At 37.9% G+C, this 19,177-nt stretch overlaps 1 protein-coding gene across 11 annotated transcripts in view; it reads left to right on the top strand.

Moving 5' to 3' along the window:
* Positions 1 to 19,177, top strand: part of FAM13A (family with sequence similarity 13 member A) — a 405,569-nt gene that overhangs the window by 292,032 nt on the left and 94,360 nt on the right. For 3 of the 11 annotated variants that reach the window (XM_010356893.2, XM_010356894.1, XM_010356895.1), the window contains exon 1: positions 14,442 to 14,827. The exons of the other annotated variants lie outside the window; for them this stretch is intronic. In XM_010356893.2, the coding sequence (XP_010355195.1) occupies positions 14,799 to 14,827 (29 nt within the window). In that variant the 5' untranslated portion in view covers positions 14,442 to 14,798. Of the gene's footprint in view, positions 1 to 14,441; positions 14,828 to 19,177 lie in introns of those variants that run through there. 11 annotated transcript variants of the gene reach the window in all.

The raw sequence follows: 19,177 nt of genomic DNA, 5'->3' as shown, positions 1-19,177 counted from the left end.
CGTTACTGAGAACACCAAGAAATTTCATTTATGTGAGCTGTATCTATTGACATATAGATATAACTGAAAAATAAGCAGAGTTTTAATAGGTATTTATCACTATTTAAAAATAATCATTTTGGTCGGGCGCAGTGACTCACACCTGTAATCCCAGCACTTTGGGAAGCCGATGTGGGTGGATCACCTGAGGTCAGGAGTTCAAGACCAGCCTGACCAACATGGAGAAACCCCATCTCTACTAAAAATACAAAATTAGCCAGGCATGGTGGTGCATGCCTGTAATCCCAGCCTCTCTGGAGGTTGAGGCAGGGGAATCACTTGAACCCAGGAGGCGGAGGTTGTGGTGAGTAGAGATCGTGCCATTGCACTCCAGCCTGGGCAACAAGAGTGAAACTTCGTTTCAAAAAAATAAAATAAAATAAAAATAATCATCATTTTAACTTTTTTTTTTTTTTTCTCTTGAGGCAGAGTCTTGCTCTGTCGCACAGGCTGGAGTGCAGTGGCACAATCTCGGCTCTCCGCAATCTCCACCTCCCGGGTTCAAGTGATTCTCCTGCCTCAGCCTCCCGAATAACTGGGATTACAAACACCCGCCATCATGCCCGGCTAATTGTTGTATTTTTAGTAGAGAGGGGTTTCACCATGTTGGTCAGGCTGGTCTCAAACTCCTGACCTCAGGTGATCCACCCACCTCAGCCTCCCAAAGTTCTGGGATTACAGGCATGAGCCACTGCACCTGGCCCATTTATTAAATATAACTACATTTTTTAAATGAAAAAGAGTGAGAAGATCTCATTGTTTTACATTTTTGCCAAGCTGTAACAACTGGCTTAATATTAATAGAAGACAGCTGGATTCTCATATCTGCTTCTGCGTTAAATCTGTTGCCATATTTTAGAAAGTTTGACTGTACATTCATAAATGAATCAGAGTGTAAAAAAGTAGATGACATCTTAGTATGACTATGACAATTTTTATACCTTGCAGATCCTCCCAAGAGAGTCTCAAGAACCTCCAAGAGTACTTGGGCCATAATTTGAGAACTTCTGCTATACAATGTAACCACTAAAAGTACTTTTAAGAACTAGAAATGTCACAGAAATGTATTACTGACTACCAAATGAAAAATAATGTTACAAAACAGTACATACTGCATAATCTTTTTATTGTGGTAATGTATATATAACACAAAATTTACCATTTTAATCATTTTAAGTACACAGTTCAGTGGTATTAAGTACATTCACATTGTCCCATCTTTTATATATGAATTTTTTTACAATGAAAGAATATAGAATTTTGTTAAACACTGGATATGGAAGCAATGGGATTGTGTTTAATCTTTGTATTTTTAAATTTTTTCTACAATGTTAATATACTGTATAATTTATAATGCAAAAAAAATTTTTGTTTTAAGTCAAGGATGGATGACAAATACTTCAAGGAGGAAGTATTGATTGTCATATTTTAGAGAAATTATGTAGAGCAGGGGTCCCCAACCCCCAGGCCATGGACTGGTACAGGTCCATGGCCTATTAGGAACCAGGCCACACTGGAGGAGGTGAGTGGCAGGTGAATGAGTGAAGCCTCATCTGTATTTACAGCCTCTCCCCATCACTAGCACTACTGCCCGAGCTCAGCCTCCTGTCAGGCCAACAGCTGCATTAAATTCTTACAGAAATGCGAACCCTATTGTGAACTACACATGCAAGGGATCTAGGTTGCACATTCCTTATGAGAATCTAATACCTGAGGATCTGTCAGTGTCTCCCATCACTCCCAGATGGGACAATCTAGTTGCAGGAAAACAAACTCAGGGCTCCCACTGATTCTACATTATGATGAATTATATAATTATTTCACTATATGTTACAATGCAATAATAATAGAAATAAACTGCACAATAAATGTAATCACTTGAATCATCCTGAAACTACCCACACCCTAGTCCGTGGAAAAGTTGTCCTCCATAAAACTGGTCCCTGGTAGCAAAAAGGTTGGGGACTACTGAGGTAGAGTGACAACCGAACTGCTTTTTGACTTGCAGTTGTGACTTCAGTCTTTCAGATGGATAAAATCCTCTGAATGGAGAAATCAGAATAGTCAGTGTGTGAGAAGCTGAGAAAGGATGAGTTTTGTTTTGATGGATGTGTATGAGCTAGGGAGGATATTCCAGGCTAGGAGAAAGACCTGAACAAAAACTAGTGATGGGAAAGCAGGACATGATGGGGGCAAAGTGGGTCATTCAGCTGGGCCCCCAGTCCACATATGTGTCTGTAGAGGAGGAGAATACCAGGCCTGCTGAGCATGTGTGGAATTTAGATTTTACACTGTAAGCTATGAAAAGCAATCAAAGCTTTGTGACATGATTAAAGCAGTATTTGGGGAGATCCATTCTGTGCAATCTGAATTTAAGGTGAACAAGACCAAAATAAGTAAAATTTTCTAGAAAAAAAAAGCTATAATGCAGAGGTTAATACAAATTTAAATGCAGGAAAGGGAGGGTGAAGGGGAATGGAAGAGAACAGTGGTAGTAATAGACTAATGGACAGGGAAGGAAGAGAGAGATAGTAGTATCTCATTTAAACTTTTATTAACAAATTATTCATTCAGGTATCACTTGGTTCGGCCAAATTCGGTACTATTTGTTTTATAAACAGTGATTTGACTTCTAGGATGATATTATTTCCAGAGGTATTTACAATTGTTAAAATTATTTCACTAGACTGTTTTTAAAGTTTTAAAATTGGATTGATTTGTTTTAAAGTTGTCTTCTTAAAGTAGTATTTTGGAGAATTATTGTGGAATTATCATTTGTTTTTAATGAATTTTCTTCTACTTAGTACTTTTATTGTATGTATTTGGAGTGTAAAACATGATGTTTTGATATGCATAGTGATATGCTTACGACAATGCATTTTCTTTATATAAATAGTGAGTTAATTTCACTGCCTCTTTGGGGATTCATTAGTTTTATTGCCTTGCTTCATTAATTTATGTCTAACTTATTTCCTAATTTATTCGTAATTTTCTTTTTTCCACTTATATATGTCCTCACCAGAATTCAATGAGGAAAAAAAGATGTTTGGCTTCAAATTCTAATAATGCTCTATACATGAATGACACTAAGAAAAGATAATATAAACATATAAACAATTATTTGATGCACTGAGTCTAATTTTCTGAATTTAAATGGATTTTTTTTGCTAGGCATGGTGGCTCACGTCTATAATCCCAGCACTTTGGGAGGCTGAGGCAGGAGGATCACTTGAGTGAAGGAATTTGAGACCAACTTAGGCAACACAGTGAGACCTTATCTCTACAAAAAAAATAAAATAAAATAAAAAAATAGCCAGGCGTGGTGGTGTGCACCTGTAGAGCCAGCTACTTGGGAGCCTGAGGTGGGAAAATTGATTGAGTCTGGGAGATGGAGCCCTGGGTGACAGAGTCTCACTCTGTCACGTAAAATTAAATTAAATTAATAAAATAAATAAATTGGATTTTTTTTTTAAGACAGAGTCTCACTCTATCACCCAGGCTGGAGTGCAGCGGCGTGATCTCAGCTCACTGCAAATTATGCTTCCCAGGTTCAAGCGATTCTCCTCCCTCAACCTTTCGAGTAGCTGGGATTATAGGCACCCACCACCATGCCTGGCTAGTTTTTGTATTTTTAGTAGAGACGAGGTTTCACCATGTTGACCAGGCTAGTCTCGAACTCCTGACCTCAGGTGATCTGCCTGCCTCGGCCTCCTAAAGTGCTGGGATTACAGGCATGAGCCACCATGTTCAGTCTTGGACTTTTAAGTGGAATTTTTAGATATTTTGTTTCGTTTTGTTTTTGTTTTTGTTTTAATCGGGTCATCTAAAATGTAGTCGGAGTTTGACGCTTTAAGGACTAATACTGTAATTTTTTTATATAGGACCTATTCTTTTTTAAATACTCTGATTTTTCAAAAGAAAATGTTTAATGAACAAAATAAGGCAGAAGTCTTTAACTCACCGAGGTGCTATTCATTACCTTTCTTTGTTTTTTAAGTTCCGGGTACATGTGCAGGGTATACAGGTTTACATAAGTAAATGTGTGCCATGGTGGTTTGCTGCACCTGTCAACCCATCACCTACATATTAAGCCCCGAATGCATTAGCTATTTTTCCTGATGCTCTCCCTCCCTCCAACAGGCCCCAGTGTATGTTGTTCTGCTCCCAGTGTCCATGTGTTCTCTTCATTCAGCTCCCACTTATACATGAGAATATTTGGTATTTGATTTTCTGTTTCTGCATTAGTTTTCTATGGAAAATGGCTTCCAGCTCCATCTATGTCCCTAAAAAGCACATGATCTTGTTCCTTTTTATGACTGCATAGCATTCCATGGTGTATATATACCACATTTTCTTTATCCAGTTTATCACTGACAGGCATTTGGGTTCATTCCATGTCTTTGCTATTGTGAATAGTGCTGTGGTGAACATACATGTGCATGTATCTTTATAAAAGAATGATTTATATTTTGGGGTGTATATACCTAGTAATGGGATTGCTAGGTCAAATGATATTTCTGTTCTAGATCTTTGAGGAATCACCATACTGTCTTCCACAATGGTTGAACTAGTTTACATTTCCACCAACAGTGTAAAAGTGTTCCTTTTTCTCCTTAACCTTGCCAGCCTCTGTTGTTTCTTGACTTTTTAATAATCACATTCTGACTGGCATGAGATGGTATCTCATTGTGGTTTTGATTTGCATTTCTCTAATGATCAGTGATGTTGAGCTTTTTTTCGTGTTTATTGGCCACATAAACATCTTTTGAGTAGTGTCTGTTCATGTCCTTTGTCCACTTTTTAATGGGGTTGGTTTTTTTCTTGTAAATTTGTTTAAGTTCCCATAGACTTGATATTAGACCTTTGTCAGATGGATAGATTGCAAAAATATTCTCCTATTCTGTAGGTTGTCTGTTCACTCTGATGATAGTTTCTTTTGCTGTGTAGAAGCTCTTTAGTTTAATTATATCCCATTTGTCAATTTTTGCTTTTGTTGCAATTGTTTTTAGTGTTTTCGTCATGAAATCTTTGCCCGTGCCTATGTCCTGAATGGTATTGCCAAGATTTTCTTCTAGGGTTTTTATAGTTTTGGGTTTTACATTTAAATATTTAATCCATCTTGAATTAATTTTTGTATAAGGTGTAAGGAAGGGGTCCAGTTTCAGTTTTCTGCATATGGCTAACCAATTCTCCCAGCACCATTTATTAAATTGGGAATCCTTTCCCCATTGCTTGCTTTTGTCAGGTTTATTGAAGATCAGATGGTTTTAGGTGTGCAGTCTTATTACTGAGTTCTCTATTCTGTTCCATTGGTCTGTGTGTCTGTTTGTGTACCAGTACCATGTTGTTTTGGTCACTGTAGCCTTGTAGTGTAGTTTAAAGTCAGGTAGCATGATACTTCCAGCTTTGTTCTTTTTGCTTGAGATTGTCTTGGCTATTTGGGCTCTTTTTGCTCCCATATGAATTTTAAAAACATTTTCTAATTCTGTGAAGAATGTCAGTGGTAGTTTAATGAGAAGAGTATTGAATCTATAAATTACTTTGGGCAGCGTGGCCATTTTCATGATACTGATTCTTCCTATCCATGAGCATGAAATGTTTTTCCATTTGTTTGTGTCCTCTCTGATTTCTTTGAGCAGTGGTTTGTACTTCTCTTTGAAGAAGTCCTTCATTTCCCTTGTTAGCTGTATTCCTGGACTTATTCTTGATAACACAAATAATTATTACTTCCCCTTGTTTTTATTTTAAATATATTTTCACTAATTTATTTACAGGGTCAATTCAAATAAAAACACTTCACTTGGCATTAAAGCAAATTAATTTTACCAGCCAGTATATTGACATTAAGAGATTTTTATGCTTGTGCTTGGTATTTCATGTCTCAGGAATATGAGGAGTTTATTTTATGTTTTATGGACAGCCAGTCGGTTACCATATCACACTAAACAATTTTGACATTTCTCTGAGGAAGCCCTGCTAAAGCCTGCTTCTCCGCTGTCAGGAAATATCATTTAACAAGGTGAAAGTTCATGGGGACAATTTAAGGCAGCTGATCTCAGGTGTGGTAGCAGCTGTTGTGTGGGACATGACTTAGTTTATGAGAACAGAAACACTATTATCCGGACTCCCACGGGAGATTTGGAGAAAGTCATGCCCAGAGAGTCCCATTCCAGGAAAATGTGCTTGAAGCACTTATTTATTGGCAATAATCACTAACTGAGAGTCCATCTGGCAAAACTGTGGATTTTTCCCTGTCCCAGAAAGTTGAGGAACAATTACATAAGTTGTCTCGAAAATTTTATTTTTAACCACTTTTTATGGAGAATTATAGTCCCTCAGTTCTTACAAGAAATTCACTTTAAAAAAAAAAAGCATCCACATGAATTTCTGTACAACTTTGCTACTTCATGTACCATGTCTTTTGATTTGAAGTCAGTACTTAATCCTTCTGGAGAATGTTTTGAATCTTATTTTCTGTGTTTGAAATGTTGGAGCCAGTTAGTTGGTGAAGAAAGGAACCTTGAATCATGCACTTCCAGCTGTGGAGGCCTTTAAACCCCACCTCTCTTAGTAGCTCTTCCCTCCATCTTCACTGACAGCTTGACAAGATTTTAGAATCCAAATCAATGAACACTGTGAGCCGTTTGGGAGTCCAGCAAACCTACTCAGATAGAGTTTAATGAATGAAGCCCGTATCAATTTTAAAAGCAAGATACATCATCAGAATTAAAGACGGGTGTCTTTGGAAAAACAATGATATAATTTCTATCTCTATGGAATATTTTTCTTCTGCAATCTTATATAGACTGGATACATCTAATAAATAAACGAGGAAACACATTAAATTATGATGATTTTATTGTTTTTATTTTGGCCTTCAGTAATACAAGCATATTTATTTCACTGTTACTCAACAAAATAGTAGTACCTAACTAGAAATCCATTATTCCTGTTAGCCTCAGCTTGTTTGAGTATCATTGTTTGCTTTCTAAAACAAGCTTTTTATATGGTTTTATGATGATTTCTTAAGAAATACTTGAGCTTGCTTACATAAAACAACTCACATACCACCTGTTATTTCCATATATTAGTTTTTTAAAGAGGAATACAATCAAGAATACCATTTAAAACTTGATTTTCCATCTGTTTTTTCTTTGCACCTTCCTCTTTCCTCTAACACCCCACCCGCACCACGTCCTTCCTCCACTTCAACTGGCTCCTGCCACTCAGTAGCAAAAGAAGTTTGTTATGGTCCAGTGTATGCCTCAGTGTTCAGACAGCCATTATGTAAGACTGTGCAGCTATTATTGAATATATATATATATATATATACACACCCACACACACCCCCCCCTAAATATAAACCTCAGGTGAGAAGAAAGGATTCTTTATTTCCCATATCCAACTAATAATATGTATATCAGTAACTAAGGATTATACTTTATTATCTTGAGGGGCTATTGAATGGTGGAAAAGGTATGGACACTGGCATTTAGATACTGGCTCCATGTCAGCCACTTACTAGCTGAGCATTCACATTTATTGACTTCTTCATTTCCACATCTGTTAAAATGAGCACAGCATAAATTCACAATAAATACTTGTTGCTTTACCTACGCGCACTCCTCCAGCTTCTTCTCCCTTTTTTATTGACATTTTGTTGTTGTTGATGATGATGATATTGTCCTGTAAGCCCCGAAATCCACTAGTGTTTTAACACAGTTTGCTGGAAAACTAATTTGCTGAGGATCTTGTATAACAACACCAGAATATCTAAATTATGTGTGCACTAAAAGTCTTGGCTTCATGATTCTAAATAACTCATGTTAGATTTAGTCCTTACCATTTATAAATACCATGCATCTTTTGGAGTGCATTGTTCCTTAGTGTGTTTTACAAAGATTGACAAGAATATGAGGAAGAACTCTTGCCTGAGATTCACTCTGTCACCTAGGCTGGAGTGCACTGGTGCAGTCATGGCTCACTGCAGCTTCAATTTGCTGGACTGAAGCGATCCTCCCACCTCAGCCTCCCAAGCAGCTGAGACCACAGACACACACCACTATAGCTTGCTAATTTTCTTTTTTGTAGGGATGAGATCTCACTGTGTTCCTCAGGCTAGAAGTACCTTCTTATCAAACTTGTAAGAAATAAGTTATTTTAATATATCATTATATCTTAGGAAATAAACCTATCTGATTTTAAAACAATATCTGAAAATACATTACCACGGCCAAGAAATGTTCTTGGTTCTTTGGTTGTTTTCAGTTGATGTTGAAATTGAAAGAAACACAGCCACATGGTTTTTGTTGCTCGTGATAGGACAAGAGCAAATGCAGATATTGCCAAACACTTGGAATCTGCTGAAGAAGTTATGTAAGAAAATTAGAAATCTGTAAGCCAGCTAAAATGTGGAAAAGGAAATTGACAACCTGGGAGAAACTGGATAATGTCGAATGATTAAAATATTTCAGAAGTTTTGGATAGAATCTTACTTTTAGCACATCTGTGATTGCACATCAGTGTATAACACAGGTAGTTTATTCCTTAAGCCAGTTATTTGTTAGTATTATTTTTCATTTGAACTTACATGTGGCATCTAGTTTATCTTATGTGTAGCTCTACAGTGGAAAATGTTAAAAAGTGGGTAGAATATTGCTTGATAAGTTTAAATCTAACAAACAGAGCTATACTTCAGAATCTATAGAAGAATAATTGATATATCCATTAATTCATTCTGCACTTATTGAGTGTTCTGTGTCAGGGCTGCAGGAAAGATATAGTTCCTGTTGTGGAAAACTTGCATTTCAAAAGGAAGATAATATATACAATAGATTCCAATAATAATAAAACTGTGCAGGAAAAAAGATAAATATCATCGATACAAAGGGCTACATGACTTTAAAAGGTCAAGAGATTTCTTTGGCCAGACATAGTGGTTCACACCTGTAATCCCAACACTTTGAGAGGCCAAGGTGAGAGGACTGCTTGAGCCCAGGAGCTCAAGACCAGCCTGGGCAACATAGTAAGAACCCCATGTCTACAAAAAAATAAATTAGCCAGGCATTTTGGCACACACCTGTGGTCTCAGCTACTCAGAAAGCTGAGGTGGGAGGCACACTTGAGCCCAGGAGGTAAAGGCTACAGTGAGCTGTGATAGTGCCTGCCATTACACACCAGCCTGGACAACAGAGAGAGACCCTGTCTCAAAAACAAACAAACAAAAGATTTCTTTCAGTTAGCCCAGACCTAAATATAGGTAGGATTTTTCCTGAAGGGAATGAAATGGGAAAATATTCCAGACAGAGGGAACAGCATGAACAAATATTTAGGATAGAAAAGTTCAGGGCAGATATGAAAATAGTGACCCAGGCATGTCTGGAGTTGTTTCCTCAGGGGAGGTTTAAGCAGCTGAATCAGAGAGGCAATTTGGGGTTAATAGGTGGAGTGTTCCAATCATCATATTAAAAGGATTGGGGTTCACGTAAGAGGTAGTTGGGAGCTATTGAAGTTTTTGAGTACAAGAATGAATTACCAGATCACAAGCATGGTGGGAAATTGACTAATAGTGAAATGTGTGCTATGGTGGCAGAAAGAATATTTTGAAAGTTATTCTAAGAGTACAGATAACCTAGGCAGATTGATTATAGAAACATGATGGGGCAATCAATAGATTGGTTGAGGGTAGGAGAGGAGGGAGAAGTAAAGATGACTCATGGTTTGAATCTGATTCACAAAGGGAATAATAACATCATTATCAAGAAGGACCAGGAGGAAGAGAAATTTGGAGATCAGATAATACGAAGTCTTGAATGTTTGGGTTGATAATACTTTTATTGAGCACTTAATTATTTGCCAGGCACTATTCTATATATTGTACATGCATGGTCTCATTTATTCCTTAGAGCAGCCTCAGAACTTTTGAACAACCTGCCGAGTTTGCACTGCCTGTCAGAGGTGAAGTCAGAATCCAGTCCCCAGAGGTGTAATTCCAGCACCCAACTTATTGAATGCATGTATTGAATGGTGTTGGTCTTGGAGGCAGGGCTAAATGAGGAGGAAAGACAGATGAAATAAAAAGCGAATGTTGATCAGGAAGGTTTGGTGAATTCCCAGAAAAGATCACAGAGAACCAAAGACTTTCAGAAAACTGAAGGTGAGTGTTTCCGAAAAGCCAAGAGTAGGAGAGGATCTAAGAAAAGACATTTGGATTTAGTGGTCAAAAGACCCTTGATGGCCTTAAAAGCAGTTTTGGAAAAGTGGTAAAGGTCAAAATCCATTGGCATGGGATGGAGAAACAAGTAATTTATAAGGAAGTGGAAGCAGCAGAGATAGATTTGGTGGAAGTCTGTAAGTGGGAAGGAAGAGGAAAATAGCTCTGCAGCATCAGAGGGTAGGACTGCTGAGAAGCACTTTCTAATACCACTCACTTGGTTGCCTGTCATAAGGGAGAAGCGAGTAGCGAGGGGCAGATTTAAGATGTAGGAGAGAGACCAGGCTGCTTCCAGAGGAAGGAGAAAATGATGAGATCCAATACACAGATAAGAGGCTTGAGTCCTATATGTGAGGACCCTTTCTCCTAAACCAAGAGGAAGTCAAAAAGAATGAGGCAAGATGTGTGTTGGAATGGGAACAGGGGTGGTAGGTGGAGCAGAGAAGACCAAAGGCACTCGCTTATGTTTGATGATCTTGACTTTCTCAGTCAATTGGCAGGTGAAATAATTAGTGAGTGAGAGAAGTTCTGGTTTGTGGCACTGGAGAAGATTTGAAGCAGTTGCTGTGGGAATGCAGTAAACAGTCAAAGATAATAAAAAAGGTTGCAACACAGTATTGTGGTTCAAACTAAGGTTAAGTATTATGAATTTTTAGTATAACTAGTTACCAAGTTATGAGACTTTTTTTTGTAATCTTTAGCACTCTGGCTATAGACAGCCCAGCAGGCAGGACTTATAAAGGAGGAAGAAGTGGGAGATGCTAGGGAATCCATTTTAGAAATAACTAGGCCAGGTGTGGTGGCTCACGCCTGTAATCCCAGCACTGTGGGAGGCCGAGACGGGCGGATCACGAGGTCAGGAGGTCGAGACCATCCTGGCAAACACGGTGAAACCCCGTCTCTACTAAAAAATACAAAAAACTAGCCGGGCGAGGTGGCGGGCGCCTGTAGTCCCAGCTACTCGGGAGGCTGAGGCAGGAGAATGGTGTGAACCTGGGAAGCGAAGCTTGCAGTGAGCGGAGATCGCGCCACCGCACTCTGGCCTGGGCGGCAGAGCGAGACTCCATCTCAAAAAAAAAGGAAGGAAGGAAGGAAAGAAGGGGAGGGGAGGGGAGGGGAGGGGAGGGGAGGGGAGGGGAGGGGAGGGGAGGGAAGGGAAGGGAAGGGAAGGGAGAAGGAAGGAAGGCTCAGGAGGGTCAGGAATGTGCTTTTTTTTTTTTTTTTTTTTAAACCTACATGCCAGTTGGTTTGATTGCAGGCTATCCTCTGTGGGTATCACAAAACAATTGGAGCTGAACAGAGAGCGAAGTGAAAAGGCAGAGGAATGGGAGATGGAGAAGTGTTGGAGGTTAAGAGGGGCGCACATTAAGGGGCTCCATGAAAGGGAAATGTAGCCAGGGAAATGCAGTTGAAATACCATGTTTGAAAAATTAGAAATGACAGAGGTCATGAATGGCACTCCCACTCCCTGACTATGCACTGACAAGAGGATGTTAGAAATAGAAATAAGAAAGGTATTTAAGTGATCCAGAACTCTGGCAGTGGCTGGGGTAGAGAGAAGGGGCTGCAATCAGGTACAAATTCATAAATGATTATCAAATAATGCCCCCAAAATAGATTTTAAAAAACACTAAAAGGAGGAATTGTTATAAATGATGGAGACTTGAAAAAACATGTAGTTACTGAGTTACAGCATTAATTACTTTTTTTAAAAAAATGACATTTTATGTAATATGGCATATTAGAAGAATGTTGATAGGGCAACTTAATGTATTAGGAAATATATGTGAAATCTAATATTGAATGTAAATTGCAATTCAGTTTAATGTATTTTGAATGCATTGAGTGTAAATTGTAGTTCAACTTAACATTTTTTTTTAATGCTGGGTTCTTTATTATTGAGCTTTTATGTCTATTTTAGCCAGGTAGTATAAATGTGTTCATAAAATTCAGAAAGGACAAAATAATATTTCTGTCACTTGAATGTTAACTATTTCTGAAAATATTTGTATCTTATAAGATATTTAAAACATTCATGCAAGGCGCGGTGGCTCGCGCCTGTAATCTCAGCACTTTGGGAGGCTGAGGCGGGCCGATCATTCGAGATCAGGAGTTCGAGACCAGCCTGACCAACATGGTGAAACCCCTTCTCTACTAAAAATACAAAAATTAGTGGGGCGTGGTGGCAAGCACCTGTAATCCCACCTACTCAGGAGGCTAAGATAGGATAATTATTTGAACCCAGGAGGCAGAGATTGCAGTGAGCCGAGATCATGCCACTGCACTCCAGCCTGGGCGAAGAGCAAGACTCTGTCTCAAAAAAAAAAAATTCACACAGAATAGAGCCAGCACTGTGGTTCCGCAGTTCCTCTATAGAGCAATGAGTTCCAGAGTAGACAGGAGAAATCTCGAATCCAGTTTCTGTTCTGCCACTACCTTTCCATGTAAATATGAACAGGTTATATTCTAGTACCAAGTTTACTCATCAATAAAATAGATATTATGATGTATAATTGTGATTTTCTACCTCAAGCAGCTATTTAAAGTGTTAAGCTTACACCTGTAATCCCAGCACTTTAGAAGGCCGAGGTGGGCGGGTCACTTGAGGTCAGGAGTTCGAGACCAGCCTGGCCAACATTGTAAAACCCCATCTCTATTAAAAACACAAAAATTAGCCAGGCATGGTGGCGGGCGCCTGTAATTCCAGCTACTCGGGAGGCTGAGGCAGGAGAATTGCTTGAGCCTAGGAGGCGGAGGTTGCAGTGAGCAGAGATTGTGCCACAGCACTCTAGCCTGGGTGACAGAACAAGGCTCCATCTCAAAAATAAATAAATAATAAATTAATAAAGTGTTGAGCAAGAGTTAAAGTCATCTTTTTAAATAAAAAGGTATGCAAATATACAGAACTAAGTTATGTTACTAGAGAATCAAATTAGAATTTGTAAATCTAGAATCAAAAAATTATAGACAATTTTAATTTAAGTAAGTTTGGGGTTAAATCAACTCCTTTTGTTTTTAAAGGTTGATTTTAGTTACTGATAGTTTATCATTATATATGAAGATAGTTTTAGGATGGCAAATCTGTTTTCATAAACAGATTATTTAGTCAGACAATGAAAATGTTTTTATTAGCAAGTATAGCAAAGAAAAGCAGATGCCTTATAATAAATAGGACCTTGTGTTCTAAATTCAGAATTATGAGTGGTCTATATAAAATTGGGGAAAAATTACAGAGGAAGGGGATACCACGTGCCTACAAGCCCTCACTGTTTCTGAATGTCATGTTCCTTCTAATACTGGAAGTGATGGTCTGGACTATGTGGTAATTTTTTACAACTCATGATGTGAAAAAAATCTCATGTAAATATATCTCTGCTATTTTTCTTACAATGTATAAAATCTATGAGTTAGGAATTATGTTCCTAAAAATAACACCCTGGTATTCCACATCAAAGAAGAAATTATAACGGGAAGGTGATAATTAACAGCTATTTAGAAGACTTTATGGAAAAACTGATTTTGTGTTACCTATTAAAAAATAACGAAATAAAAAGCAACCCCCCCAAAATGCTGTTGATGTTCACGGAGAAAAATAACTGCGTAAACACATTCAGTTTTATAAGACTAAAATGCAGAAATAATAAGTTGAAACAATTTTCATGAGGGTGGATTCTGATCCCTTAAGAACTTGGGCAGAGACTTAGAGCACGTATCCTCCCCAGAATTGGAACTACGTGCCCTTGGTGATGTCACCAGCGACTAGTAACCACTGCAGTGTAAACAAACATCAGCAGGAAATACATGTGGGTAGGGCAAGGGTCTAGAGGCATGCTTTCCTTCTAGAAAAGTCTCACGCCTTTCAAGGCTAGTGATTTTGTTTTGTTTTGTTTTAAGGAAGAAAGGGGACGCAACATAACTCTTGCCTTCTGCTACAGAAACCTTTAGTTTCGTGGGCAGTGTCTTTCCTTGACAAATGGAATCCTTGCTGGCAGTCTCTGTAATGTTGAGAAGTACGGGACTCTTGGCTCTTGCTGCAGTTATTGGTTGCTTGCCCCAGACTGAAAATCTTGTCTGTGGAACTGCTCAGAGGAAAGTTTCAAGTTACCAGAACTAGGCAAGCCCACTGAGGAGCAGGAGCAGGAGGAGAGGAGCAGGAGGAGGAGGAGGAGGAAGAGGAGGAGGAGGGACCATTGAGGAGCAGAAGGAGTAGGGTGTGGGGGAGGAGGAGGAGCGCCTTTAGTGCTGCAGCAGCTGCTCCTCTGATTGGCCGGGTGGTTCAGCTGCTTCCCTGGAACAAAAGGTCAAAGTGGACTGCAGTGTAAATGTAGAGAAGCAGCCGATAAAATAGCATTGCCTGAAGAAGTTTGGAGGCTGAGAGCAGCAGCAGACTGGCCAACTGCAGAGCAAGTTGTTTCTCCAGCCGTGGGGTGCAGCCTCATGCCCCCAACCCAGCTTAGCCACTGTAAGAAGACGTTCACTGTACAGACGACCAAACTTGCCGTGGAAAAGACAGTTGTGAGATTCCCTTGCAAATTTACATACGAGAATGGCTTGTGAAATCATGCCTCTGCAAAGGTAGTATTCATTCCTATTTTATTTTATTCTGCTATGTATTTTTTGAGTGGTATCAAGCCATATAACTTTGCCAGTACTTGGCATCTTTTAGTAACATGCTGCAAACTGTGTAGAGTCCATTGTACATATGGTTCCTCCCTAAGAACAGAAAAAATTAAATATTATACTGCTCTTTTACTGACATTTTGCCCAATTTAGCTTTTTCACTTGATTTTTGTATTTAGTTATATTATCTGAATGGAAATGAATATAAGAAAATATCTTTGAAATCTGAAGAAAAACAGACTGAGAAGTATAGTGAGTGAGTTTATAATAAAAACTGAATCAGCTTCTTAGCAGTGTCTCTGCTAAGGCTATTTTAAAGGATGTTGATAGGCTGAAGACATTTTTAAAATGCATCACAATATTCTTCTCTTCTGGAGTTCAGATTTAGGCAAGGATTTTCCATCAATAAGTACATCATCATATGTGAGAATAAATATTAAGGATAACATTTCCCCTTCAATAATTCCAGACAGATTTATTACACAAACAGCATTTTTTAAAACTGCTTGGTAAGAATGATTGAGCACAAGACTGTTTTTGTTCCTACATGATTATAATACAGATTGTGGGGCTGGGGGGAGCGAAGGAGTTATACTTTTTGCAGAGAAAGGTAAATTTAAACAAAGGGACTTATAAAAAAGAACACTGTTGGTGAACTAAGAAGTGAAGAATGTAGGCATGGAGAGGGCCTCAGGGCTGCCCAAGGTCACATTTTAGGATTTTAAAAATTACTTTTGCTAATCATATTGTCCCATTTCAACTTCAACTGCTTTACATGCAGTGGCATTTCATTCCATAGAAATGTTTCATTTAGGAAAACTATGGAAGGTTTTATTAGTAAAAAAAAAAAAAAAAAAAATTTAAAAATCAAATAGTAAATGCGGTTTATTTGAGGATTGAAAAAAAACTAGACAAAAACTAACTTCATTTTTAAAAACCATGCCACAAATATTTCAGTGAATGTTTTTGTTTTAGCAATGAAAAATAAGGTTTAAAACACTGTTTATTTGTAAAATGGTTTCTACAGATACTTACAGGGAGATAAAACAGTATAGTCATTTTTCCTTCACTGTACTAACAAGGACACCGTCATGGGAACCTCATGGGGGTGTCCAAAGAGTTCCTTTTGTAAAAATTAATAATCCAAGGGAGCAGAAAGTGGTTTACAAATATATCTAAAATTTTTCTAAATGAACTCAGTGAAAATGTCCACATGCTTAAAGCTTGTAAGAGACTACAACACTTTGTGGAGTCTTGATTTGGTTTCCAACTTTAGAGTTGGAGACATTTTTCCCTTCATAATGACATCAGTTCTTAAGGGTTTTAAGTGAATAGTATTCTAGATAAGAATATTGGCTAGTACTGAACTCTGTGATAGCCACTTGATGCTATAAAACTGTTAAGAAGAAAGTAGATCTTTATACTGTGAAAACATTGTTTAGGCAGTCAAAACGATTAAAGCTAAAATAAAACCATCATTATTTCCTGGAAATTATTTTATATTTTTAATCATGATTAATGAACCTAGTAGGAATAAATGGAGGAATAATTTGAATTTGCGTTCAAGAATGTTGAGTTGCTACTTTTGTTTCTTTGCATTACCATTCTGAAGAGCGCTGCTACATGCATTCACTGCCGCAATGTTTACCCAGCTCTTAGAGTTTAATTTGACTGATTTCCCTGCAATCTTTACTGCCAGCCTGTACCTACCTTTGATTATAAACCTCCTGAAGGTAAGGACCAGGTTTGTGCAGTTGTCTTTCTTAAGCGTGCCTTGTGAATGTAAGCATTTATGTAGAAAACTTTCCCGCCCTTACGTGTAATTGTTTCTTCAAATCCCAGTTTGATATCTTTGGCTATTGATTTTTGTGACTCTCGTGGTAATGATGACTATTGCTGACTCTCCCCACCGTTATGGGCCTGAAGCAGGAAGGTTCCAGAGCCTTAATAGTATTCTTAGAATGAGTGCTTTGTTGCATTCTGTTTAAGAGCACCAAGGAATAGAAACTACATTGAAACTGGATGAGTAAAAGAGTAGCTTTAAATAGCAGCTAAAGAAATTCATGCTCACTATTTGTATTTAGCAGAGAGTTCAATGCTTCTCATACTTTAAGTACATGAGAATTACCTAAGGAACTTATTTTTAAAATCAAATCCTTCCCGTTGCCCTCTTTCCCTAGACTCACTGCGTCCAAATCTGGAGGTAGCAGGGAGAGTATCTGCGTTTTAACAAGCTTCCTAAATCTGATGCAGATGGTCCACCCATAGAGAAACACTGATCTAAATTCTAGTTAATGATTATAGTGCGTGTAAAGCTAGTGACAGCTGGCATATATAGGAATCTAGCATTATACTACTCAACATCTCCAAATAGCATATTTAATGTCGGACTTTATGTGAGGATTTTTTCATAATTGATGCTTTCATTTCCTAAATTGTCAGTTTTACTTATTAGAACAAAACATACTAGAGTGTTGTTTAATATTTTCTCTGTGATTGAACACTGCTCTGTACTTCCAGTGCTCCTAAGGTAATTAGGGCACAGCTTTCCTTCAAAGAGGTCACATACCAGTTAGGATGCAGACACATTACCAGACAATTACAGTACCATGTAGTGAATTCAGTAATACACAGTATGATTAGCATAGTAATAATAGAGATGTGCCTAGATGGATAATATTATCCTGTGTATTATTTAACCCCGTGTAAGTGTATGATCTTATTAGGGGCATGTTTGTCCCCTAATGTCTACTTACAATTTTCATAAATGCCTCTTTAGCCTTTCTTAGCATATTGTGAGAGTGTGTAGAAGATACGTTGTTACTGCTAATCTGTAGCCAAGATGAGAATAACAGATAAGGTCAAAAACTAAAAATGAGATAAAATGTGTCTTGCTATCTGTTTATTATGGAATGTTATTGGTAGAGTTTCCAGGATGGAGCTGGCTGTTTAGAAACTCATGATCTTTAGAAAAAAACATGGCAGAGGCTGAATGTTTAAATTACGACCTTCTGTAAAGTCCTTAGTTCTTAATGATTCACTACAAATGGCTTAAAGACAGGATCTTATTAATTATCTCTGTTGAGATAATTAAACAGTCCCAGTTATTTTTTTAAAAATTAAAATATTTACAAACTACCTATAGCTAATAATAAAACTCGACATAGTGTATCAACTTATATGGATATTCTTGCCATCTGAAAAAGTTCCTTGAGAAAAATAAAATAATAGCAGAAATAAAGGGAGAAACTATATTAAACTAAGAATTGAAATATAAGTTTTCTCAGGTTACTAAATTTACCTTCTGTCACTAATGAGATAATATGTTTTGTCAGATCTCAGGCTTAGTTTGTACCACAGGCTCTTTGTACAATTCTCATTTCATTGAGTTTCCTTCCCCTTAGATACTGTGGGTCTGTAGGTAAGGATCTCTATTTTATGTAGAGAAAGACTCAAGCAGGCTAAGATACAAAGTTTTAACTCAGAGTCATATCTAAGACAAAATTCTCAACTTTCATAGCAGTATTTTAATTTGCTAGACTAACTTTCCAGTAAATGACCTTAATTTATATCCACAAGGATAATGATGGCAGATGAAGTTATGAACCTGTGAGTGCTAATGATTGATGTAGATTCTTTGACTTCAGTGCATTGACATCTGCTTTCATGTGTTGACATCCTGTTCTTTCCTGGGTTTCTTTACCAAAGTGAGAAGCTGAAATCAATCGTGTCTATGTAATTATTTTTCTTCATGTAGCAAATAATGATATCAAGTGTGTATTATCGAATATTTGTTTGATGATGGGTGGAGCACATCGTAATTCCAAATTGCAGTGACTCTTCTTCAAAACAGACTTAAAGGAAGAGGATTAATAAACATGTATTAGTAGCCCAACATGTAAAACTTTCACTGAAGCTTCTTATCAGTAGAATTCATCAACTCTTCCTAAGCATTGGTCTTTAGAATACCCTTTTGCTAACGTAAACATCAGTAACATGGGGATGATATGGGAGTCCACCAGGGAAGAACCCAGGTAGTGTTGGGCCAGCTTGTGAGTTTCTTTGTGGTGTTAGAGAGCCCTCTACTGCTTGTGGAGATGACACCTTTCAGTTAATTTATCTAGAAGTCTCTGTTTTTCCTAACTTGTTGGCACTCTGGTAGCACTCCTGGCTCTGCCCCCTCCCTCAACTAACACAGTCTAGGAGGGAGTTAAAAACTGCCTCACTTCAAATCTGGGCCAATGCCTATGGGTTGTGTGTCTGAATTTATTCTTCATCACTGTCATTCAGAACAAATAAGATCTC

The sequence above is a fragment of the Rhinopithecus roxellana genome, chromosome 2 (assembly GCF_007565055.1).
Source record: "Rhinopithecus roxellana isolate Shanxi Qingling chromosome 2, ASM756505v1, whole genome shotgun sequence".
NCBI classification, from domain to species: domain Eukaryota; kingdom Metazoa; phylum Chordata; class Mammalia; order Primates; family Cercopithecidae; genus Rhinopithecus; species Rhinopithecus roxellana.
This window is presented reverse-complemented; position numbering and strand designations above follow the sequence as displayed.